Source organism: Salvelinus fontinalis, unplaced genomic scaffold (assembly GCF_029448725.1).
Source record: "Salvelinus fontinalis isolate EN_2023a unplaced genomic scaffold, ASM2944872v1 scaffold_0507, whole genome shotgun sequence".
Taxonomy (NCBI): Eukaryota; Metazoa; Chordata; class Actinopteri; order Salmoniformes; family Salmonidae; genus Salvelinus; species Salvelinus fontinalis.
In genome coordinates this window covers 99,102-110,000 of record NW_026600716.1, presented here as the reverse complement: position 1 = coordinate 110,000, position 10,899 = coordinate 99,102, and the positions used below count along the sequence as shown (strand labels likewise).

Below are 10,899 nucleotides of genomic sequence, written 5' to 3'. Positions count from 1 at the left end.
TAAGTTCCACAGACATGTGACTAACAGAAATGGAATAATGTGTCCCTGAACAAAGGGGGGGGTCAAAATGAAAAGTAACAGTCAGTATCTGGTGTGGCCACCAGCTGCATTAAGTACTGCAGTGCTCCTCATGGACTGCACCAGATTTGCCAGTTCTTGCTGTGAGATGTTACCCCACTCTTCCACCAAGGCACCTGGAAGTTCCCGGACATTTCTGGGGGGATGGCCTTAACCCTAACCCTCACCCTCCGATCCAACAGGTCCCAGACGTGCTAAATGGTATTGAGATCCGGGCTCTTCGCTGGCCATGGCAGAACACTGACATTCCTGTCTTGCAGGAAATCACTCACAGAACGAGAAGTATGGCTGGTGGCATTGTCATGTCGGAGGGTCATGTCAGGATGAGCCTGCAGGAAGGGTACCACATCAGGGAGGAGGATGTCTTCCCTGTAACGCACAGAGTTTAGTTTGCTTGCAATGACAACAAGCTCAGTCCGATGATGCTGTGACACACCGCCCCAGACCATGACGGACCCTCCACCTCCAAATCGATCCCATTCCAGAGTACAGGCCTCGGTGTAACGCTCATTCCTTCGACGATAAACGCGAATCCGTCCATCACTCCTGGTGAGACAAAACTGCGACTTGTCAGTGAAGAGCACTTTTTTGCCAGTCCTGTCTGGTCCAGTGACAGTGGGTTTGTGCCCATAGGCGACGTTGTTGCCGGTGATGTTTGGTGAGGACCTGGCTTACAACAGGCCTACAAGCCCTCAGTCCAGCCTCTCTCAGCCTAATGCGGACAGTCTGAGCGCTGATGGAGGGATTGTGCGTTCCTGGTGTAACTCGGGCAGTTGTTGTTGCCATCCTGTACCTGTCCCGCAGGTGTGATGTTCGGATGTACCGATCCTGTGCAGCTGTTGTTACACGTGGTCTGCCACTGCGAGGACGATCAGCTGTCCGTCCTGTCTCCCTGTAGCGCTGTCTTAGGCATCTCACAGTACGGACATTGCAATGTATTGCCCTGGCCACATCTGCAGTCCTCATGCCCCCTTGCAGCATGCCTAAGGCACGTTCACGCAGATGAGCAGGGACCCTGGGCATCTTTCTTTTGGTGTTTTTCAGAGTCAGTAGAAAGGCCTCTTTAGTGTCCTAAGTTTTCATATCTGTGACCTTAATTGCCTATCGTCTGTAAGCTATTAGTGTTTTAACAACCGTTCCACAGGTGCATGTTCATTGTTTATTGTACATTGAACAAGCATGGGAAACAGTGTTTAACCCCTTAACTTCACAGATCTTCAATGTAATTTGGATTTTTATGAATTATCTCTGAAAGACAGTGTCCTGAAAAAGGGCCGTTTCTTTTTTTGCTGAGTTTATATACCGTAGCTTAGAACACACACTCTCTGAATGTTAGTTCCGGCTGTAAATCCACCAAGCCTAATGGAAGCTGTGAGATTAGTCTGTGTCTCTCTAGGCTGTGCATTCTGCTTCTTTCTGATTGTTGTTGTGTGTTGACAGTGCTGGCTGTGGGAGGACAGGTGCCATCTGTGCTATAGACTACACGTGGAACCTACTAAAGGCTGGGGTACGTACAATATGAAACACACACACTCAGTGTTGCCGTTGCTGTTTCCTGGAGCACAGATAGACCACTGAGTGTATTGTTCTTGTTGGTTTGTAGAAGATTCCAGAAGACTTCAACGTGTTCCGGCTGATTCAGGAGATGAGAACACAGAGGCATTCTGCTGTTCAGACCAAGGTAATGTGGCGTTCTGCTGGTCAGACCAAGGTAATGTGGCGTTCTGCTGGTCAGACCAAGGTAATGTGGCGTTCTGCTGGTCAGACCAAGGTAATGTGGCGTTCTGCTGGTCAGACCAAGGTAATGTGGCGTTCTGCTGGTCAGACCAAGGTAATGTGGCGTTCTGCTGGTCAGACCAAGGTAATGTGGCGTTCTGCTGTTCAGACCAAGGTAATGTGGCGTTCTGCTGTTCAGACCAAGGTAATGTGGCGTTCTGCTGGTCAGACCCAGGTAATGTGGCGTTCTGCTGGTCAGACCCAGGTAATGTGGCGTTCTGTTGAATGTGAACAAAAAACCTCTGAAGTCTTTGTCTACAGTGTGTCAATCTTCATGTTGCTGTGTCTGGGTCTCCTTGGTTTAATATGAATAGAAGTGCCATGTGTCTGTCTGGTGCTTGGCACTATGAAGTGCTGTCTTCATAGTGTTCTGTGTTGCTGTGTAATCCCAGTGGGGAGGGAATATGGACTGATTATCTGGGCCTTATGGTTTTAATATGAATACAAGTTGTGTTCATATATGTTGTATTCTTTGACTCACTGTCCACTTTCTGTCTCTCCCCTCTCTCCCCGCTCATCCCTCCCTCCCCGCTCATCCCTCCCTCCCCGCTCATCCCTCCCTCCCCGCTCATCCCTCCCTCCCCGCTCATCCCTCCCTCCCCGCTCATCCCTCCCTCCCCGCTCATCCCTCCCTCCCCGCTCATCCCTCCCTCCCCGCTCATCCCTCCCTCCCCGCTCCTCTCCTCTCCTCTCCTCTCCTCTCCTCTCCTCTCCTCTCCTCTCCTCTCCTCTCCTCTCCTCTCCTCTCCTCTCCTCTCCTCTCCTCTCCTCTCCTCTCCTCTCCTCTCCTCTCCCCTATAGGAGCAGTATGAGTTGGTTCACAGAGCCATCTCTCAGCTCTTTGAGAAACAGCTGCAGCTTCTGGAGAGCCCCACCAACTCAGAGATCCATGGTGGCATGGTGAGAACTACCCCAACCCTACCCCTAGACTACCCTGCACTACCCTTAGACTACACTACACTACCCCAACACTTCACTACCCATAGACTACCCTACACTACACTACCCCTAGACTACCCTATACTACACTACCCCTAGACTACCCTACACTACCCCTAGACTACCCTAGACTACCCTACACTACCCCTAGACTACCCTACACTACCCCTAGACTACCCTACACTACCCCTAGACTACCCTACACTACCCCTAGACTACCCTACACTACCCCTAGACTACCCTACACTACCCCTAGACTACCCTACACTACCCCTAGACTACCCCACACTACACTACCCCTACACTACACTACCCCTAGACTACCCCTACACTACACTACCCCTAGACTACCCCTACACTACACTACCCCTAGACTACCCCTACACTACACTACCCCTAGACTACCCTACACTACACTACCCCTAGACTACCCTACACTACCCCTACACTACCCCTACACTACCCCTACACTACCCCTACACTACCCCTAGACTACCCCTAGACTACCCTACCCTACACTACCCCTACACTACACTACCCCTAGACTACCCCTACACTACACTACCCCTAGACTACCCTACACTACACTACCCCTATACTACCCCTACACTACACTACCCCTAGACTACCCCTACACTACACTACCCCTAGACTACCCCTACACTACACTACCCCTAGACTACCCCTACACTACACTACCCCTAGACTACCCCTACACTACACTACCCCTAGACTACCCTACACTACACTACCCCTAGACTACCCTACACTACACTACCCCTAGACTACCCTACACTACCCCTAGACTACCCTACACTACCCCTAGACTACCCCTAGACTACCCTACCCTACACTACCCCTACACTACACTACCCCTAGACTACCCCTACACTACACTACCCCTAGACTACCCTACACTACACTACCCCTATACTACCCTACACTACCCCTATACTACCCCTACACTACACTACCCCTAGACTACCCAACACTACACTACCCCTAGACTACCCTACACTACCCTACCCCTAGACTACCCAACACTACACTACCCCTAGACTACCCTAGACTACCCTACACTACCCCTAGACTACCCTACACTACCCCTAGACTACCCCTACACTACACTACCCCTACACTACACTACCCCTAGACTACCCCTACACTACACTACCCCTAGACTACACTACACTACACTAACACTACCCTACACTAGACTACCCCTACACTAGACTACTACTAGACTACATTTCTCTATACAACATTAGCCTCTTCTACATTACCACACACTCTTACATTACTGCACCACCACGTATACCATTACATACTGCACCACCACCTATAACATTACATTACTGCACCACCACGTATAACATTACATTACTGCACCACCACGTATACCATTACATACTGCACCACCACCTATAACATTACATTACTGCACCACCACCTATAACATTACATTACTGCACCACCACGTATTACATTACTGCACCACCACGTATAACATTACATTACAGCACCACCACGTATTACATTACATTACAGCACCACCACCTATAACATTACATTACTGCACCGCCACGTATAACATTACATTACTGCGCCACCACGTATAACATTAGATTACTGCACCACCACGTATAACATTACATTACTGCACCACCACCTATAACATTGCATTACTGCACCACCACGTATAACATTACATTACTGCACCACCACGTATAACATTACTGCACCACCACCTATAACATTACATTACTGCACCACCACCTATAACATTACATTACAGCACCACCACGTATAACATTACATTACTGCACCACCACGTATTACATTACAGTGCCACCACGTATAACATTACATTACAGTGCCACCACGTATAACATTACATTACAGTGCCACCACGTATAACATTACATTACTGCACCGCCACGTATAACATTACATTAGTGCCACCACGTATACCATTACATTACTGCACCACCACGTATAACATTACTGCACCACCACCTATAACATTACATTACTGCACCACCACCTATAACATTACATTACTGCACCACCACCTATAACATTGCATTACTGCACCACCACGTATAACATTGCATTACTGCACCACCACGTATGACATTACATTACTGCACCACCACCTATAACATTACATTACTGCACCACCACGTATTACATTACATTACTGCACCACCACGTATAACATTACATTACTGCACCACCACGTATAACATTACATTACTGCACCACCGCCTATAACATTACATTACTGCACCACCACCTATACCATTACATTACTGCACCACCACCTATAACATTACATTACTGCGCCACCACGTATAACATTACAGCACCACCACCTATAACATTACATTACTGCACCACCACCTATAACATTACATTACTGCACCACCACCTATAACATTACATTACTGCGCCACCACGTATAACATTACATTACTGCACCACCACCTATACCATTACATTACTGCACCACCACCTATAACATTACATTACTGCGCCACCACGTATAACATTAGATTACTGCACCACCACGTATAACATTACATTACTGCACCACCGCCTATAACATTACATTACTGCACCACCACGTATGACATTACATTACTGCACCACCACCTATAACATTACATTACTGCACCACCACCTATAACATTACATTACTGCACCACCACCTATAACATTACATTACTGCACCACCACCTATAACATTACATTACTGCACCACCACCTATTACATTACTGCACCACCACCTATAACATTACATTACTGCACCACCACCTATAACATTACATTACTGCACCACCACCTATAACATTACATTACTGCACCACCACCTATAACATTGCATTACTGCACCACCACGTATAACATTACATTACTGCACCACCACGTATTACATTACTGCACCACCACGTATAACATTACATTACTGCACCACCACCTATAACATTACATTACTGCACCACCACGTATTACATTACTGCACCACCACGTATTACATTACTTCACCACCACGTATAACATTACATTACTGCACCACCACGTATAACATTACATTACTGCACCACCGCCTATAACATTACATTACTGCACCACCGCCTATAACATTACATTACTGCACCACCACGTATGACATTACATTACTGCACCGCCACCTATAACATTACATTACTGCACCACCACGTATAACATTACATTACTTCACCACCACGTATAACATTACATTACTGCACCACCACGTATGACATTACATTACTGCACCGCCACCTATAACATTACATTACTGCACCACCACGTATAACATTACATTACTTCACCACCACGTATAACATTACATTACTGCACCACCACGTATGACATTACATTACTGCACCGCCACCTATAACATTACATTACTGCACCACCACGTATAACATTACATTACTTCACCACCACGTATAACATTACATTACTGCACCACCACGTATGACATTACATTACTGCACCACCACCTATAACATTACATTACTTCACCACCACGTATAACATTACATTACTGCACCACCACGTATGACATTACATTACTGCACCGCCACCTATAACATTACATTACTGCACCACCACCTATAACATTACATTACTGCACCACCACGTATAACATTACATTACAGCACCACCACCTATAACATTACATTACTGCACCACCACGTATAACATTACATTACTGCACCACCACGTATAACATTACATTACTGCACCACCACGTATAACATTACATTACTGCACCACCACCTATAACATTACATTACTGCACCACCACCTATAACATTACATTACTGCACCACCACGTATAACATTACATTACTGCACCACCACGTATAACATTACATTACTGCACCACCACCTATAACATTACATTACTGCACCACCACGTATTACATTACATTACAGTGCCACCACGTATACCATTACATTACTGCACCACCACGTATAACATTACTGCACCACCACCTATAACATTACATTACTGCACCACCACCTATAACATTACATTACTGCACCGCCTCGTATAACATTACATTACTGCACCACCACGTATAACATTACTGCACTACCACCTATAACATTACATTACTGCACCACCACGTATAACACTACATTACTGCACCGCCTCGTATAACATTACATTACTGCACCGCCACGTATAACATTACTGCACCACCACCTATAACATTACATTACTGCACCACCACGTATAACATTACTGCACTACCACCTATGACATTACATTACTGCACCACCACCTATAACATTACATTACTGCACCACCACCTATAACATTACATTACTGCACCACCACGTATAACATTACATTACTGCACCACCACCTATAACATTACATTACTGCACCACCACCTATAACATTACATTACTGCACCACCACCTATAACATTACATTACTGCACCACCACCTATAACATTACATTACTGCACCACCACCTATAACATTACATTACTGCACCACCACCTATAACATTACATTACTGCACCACCACCTATAACATTACATTACTGCACCACCACCTATAACATTACATTACTGCACCACCACCTATAACATTACATTACTGCACCACCACCTATAACATTACATTACTGCACCACCACCTATAACATTACATTACTGCACCACCACCTATAACATTACATTACTGCACCACCACCTATAACATTACATTACTGCACCACCACCTATAACATTACATTACTGCACCACCACGTATAACATTACATTACTGCACCACCACCTATAACATTACATTACTGCACCACCACCTATAACATTACATTACTGCACCGCCACGTATAACATTACATTACTGCACCACCACCTATAACATTACATTACTGCACCACCACGTATGACATTACATTACTGCACCACCACGTATAACATTACATTACTGCACCACCACCTATAACATTACATTACTGCACCACCACCTATAACATTACATTACTGCACCACCACCTATAACATTACATTACTGCACCACCACCTATAACATTACATTACTGCACCACCACCTATAACATTACATTACTGCACCACCACGTATAACATTACATTACTGCACCACCACCTATAACATTACATTACTGCACCACCACGTATAACATTACATTACTGCACCACCACCTATAACATTACATTACTGCACCACCACGTATAACATTACATTACTGCACCGCCACCTATAACATTACATTACTGCACCACCACGTATTACATTACATTACTGCACCACCACGTATAACATTACATTACTGCACCACCACGTATAACATTACATTACTGCACCGCCACGTATAACATTACATTACTGCACCACCACCTATAACATTACATTACTGCACCGCCACGTATAACATTACATTACTGCACCACCACGTATAACATTACTGCACCACCACCTATAACATTACATTACTGCACCACCACCTATAACATTACATTACTGCACCACCACGTATGACATTACATTACTGCACCACCACCTATAACATTACATTACTGCACCACCACCTATAACATTACATTACTGCACCACCACCTATAACATTACATTACTGCACCACCACCTATAACATTACATTACTGCACCACCACCTATAACATTACATTACTGCACCACCACCTATAACATTACATTACTGCACCACCACGTATAACATTACATTACTGCACCACCACGTATAACATTACATTACTGCGCCACCACGTATAACATTACATTACTGCGCCACCACCTATAACATTACATTACTGCACCACCACCTATAACATTACATTACTGCACCACCACGTATAACATTACATTACTGCGCCACCACCTATAACATTACATTACTCCACCACCACCTATAACATTACATTACTGCACCACCACGTATAACATTACATTACTGCACCACCACGTATTACATTACTGCACCACCACCTATAACATTACATTACTGCACCACCACCTATAACAGTACATTACTGCACCACCACGTATAACATTACATTACTGCACCACCACGTATAACATTACTGCACCACCACGTATAACATTACATTACTGCACCACCACGTATAACATTACTGCACCACCACGTATGACATTACATTACTGCACCACCACCATGTATAACATTACATTACTGCACCACCACGTATAACATTACATTACTGCACCACCACGTATAACATTACAGCACCACCACGTATAACATTACAGCACCACCACGTATAACATTACATTACTGAAGTGCTTCAGGTTCCACATTCCTCCTCAGAAGCAGAACGGCTGGCCATGTTGCCCCATTCCCCCCCCCCCCCCGCTCTCTACAATCACTCACTCTCCCTCCTTCACTCATTCTGTGTCACACACAAACACACTGGACACACACTCCCTCCCTTCCTCTCACACACACACTATTTCTCCCTCTTAAACACACTGTACTTTTTGTCTCCAGGAAATGTTATTAACTCACAACAATAAGAGCTTCTAAACTGATTCACTGAGCAGATGGGCTGGTCAGAGAGTTCGACAGACAGACAGACAGACAGACAGACAGACAGACAGACAGACAGACAGACAGACACGGCTGTGTTCTAAGAATTTGACTGGCCTCAAGGTGTGGCAGAACTCTGTCTGTGTTGCTCTCTTCCTCCCTCTCTTCCTCTCTTCCTGCTATCACAGCAGTCTGTAGCGTGAGAGAGAGGGGGAGTCAGGGGAAAGATGGAAGGAGAAAGAGGGATAGTGAAAGAAGGAATAGAATAGAGGGAAAGAGAGAGAGAGACCCTACCCATGTGCTTTAATTGGGTCCTCTGCCTCTCTCTCCTTCCATACAGAACATCTGTCTGGCAGAACAGAGACACACATTTTCACTCTGGCTGGGATTTATATACTGTATCACACAAACACTGACTACTCACTCTCTCTCTCACACACACACACACTCTCTCTCTCTCTCTCTCTCTCTCTCTCACACACACACACACACACACACACACACACACACACACACAGAGGACGTGTCCGAAGCTAAAGAAAGACAGGATGTCTCTCCACTATGACGAACAGAGGCCAAGCGAGAGAAAGAAAAATGACTTAGTCAATGCTGAATAGAACAAGTGTAGACTTTACCGTGAAATGCTGAATACAACAAGTGTAGACCTTACCGTGAAATGCTGAATACAACAAGTGTAGACCTTACCGTGAAATGCTGAATACAACAGGTGTAGACTTTACCGTGAAATGCTGAATACAACAAGTGTAGACCTTATCGTGAAATGCTGAATACAACAAGTGTAGACCTTACCGTGAAATGCTGAATACAACAGGTGTAGACTTTACCGTGAAATGCTGAATACAACAAGTGTAGACCTTACCGTGAAATGCTGAATACAACAGGTGTAGACCTTACCGTGAAATGCTGAATACAACAAGTGTAGACCTTACCGTGAAATGCTGAATACAACAAGTGTAGACCTTACCGTGAAATGCTGAATACAACAGGTGTAGACCTTACCGTGAAATGCTGAATACAACAAGTGTAGACCTTACCGTGAAATGCTGAATACAACAGGTGTAGACCTTACCGTGAAATGCTGAATACAACAGGTGTAGACCTTACCGTGAAATGCTTACTTACAAGCCCTTAACCAACAATACAGTTCAAGAAGAAGAACATATTTACCAAGTAGGCTAAAATAAAAAGTAATAATAAAAAGTAACACTATGAATAACGAGGCTATATACAGGGGGTACCGGTACTGAGTCAGTGTGCAGGGGTACAGGCTAGTTGAGGTAATCTGTACATGTAGGTGGGGGCGAAGAGACTATGCATGGGTAACAAATAAACAGCGAGTAGCAGCAGTGTGCAAGGGGGGGGTCAATGTAAATTGTCCGGTGGAAATTTTTATGAATTGTTCAGCAGTCTAATGACTTGGGGGTAGAAGCTGTTGAGGAACCTTTTGGTCCTAGACTTGGCGCTCCGGTACCGCTGCCGTCCGGTAGCAGAGACAAGTCTAGAAC

At 45.1% G+C, this 10,899-nt stretch overlaps 1 protein-coding gene across 4 annotated transcripts in view; it reads left to right on the top strand.

Annotated features, from left to right (window-relative positions):
* Nucleotides 1–10,899, top strand: part of LOC129846363 (tyrosine-protein phosphatase non-receptor type 12-like) — a 55,956-nt gene that overhangs the window by 10,603 nt on the left and 34,454 nt on the right. For all 4 annotated transcript variants that reach the window (XM_055914292.1, XM_055914290.1, XM_055914289.1 and 1 more), the window contains 3 exons: nt 1,519–1,585; nt 1,682–1,759; nt 2,656–2,754. In XM_055914292.1, the coding sequence (XP_055770267.1) occupies nt 1,519–1,585; nt 1,682–1,759; nt 2,656–2,754 (244 nt within the window). The remainder of the gene's footprint in view (nt 1–1,518; nt 1,586–1,681; nt 1,760–2,655; nt 2,755–10,899) is intronic.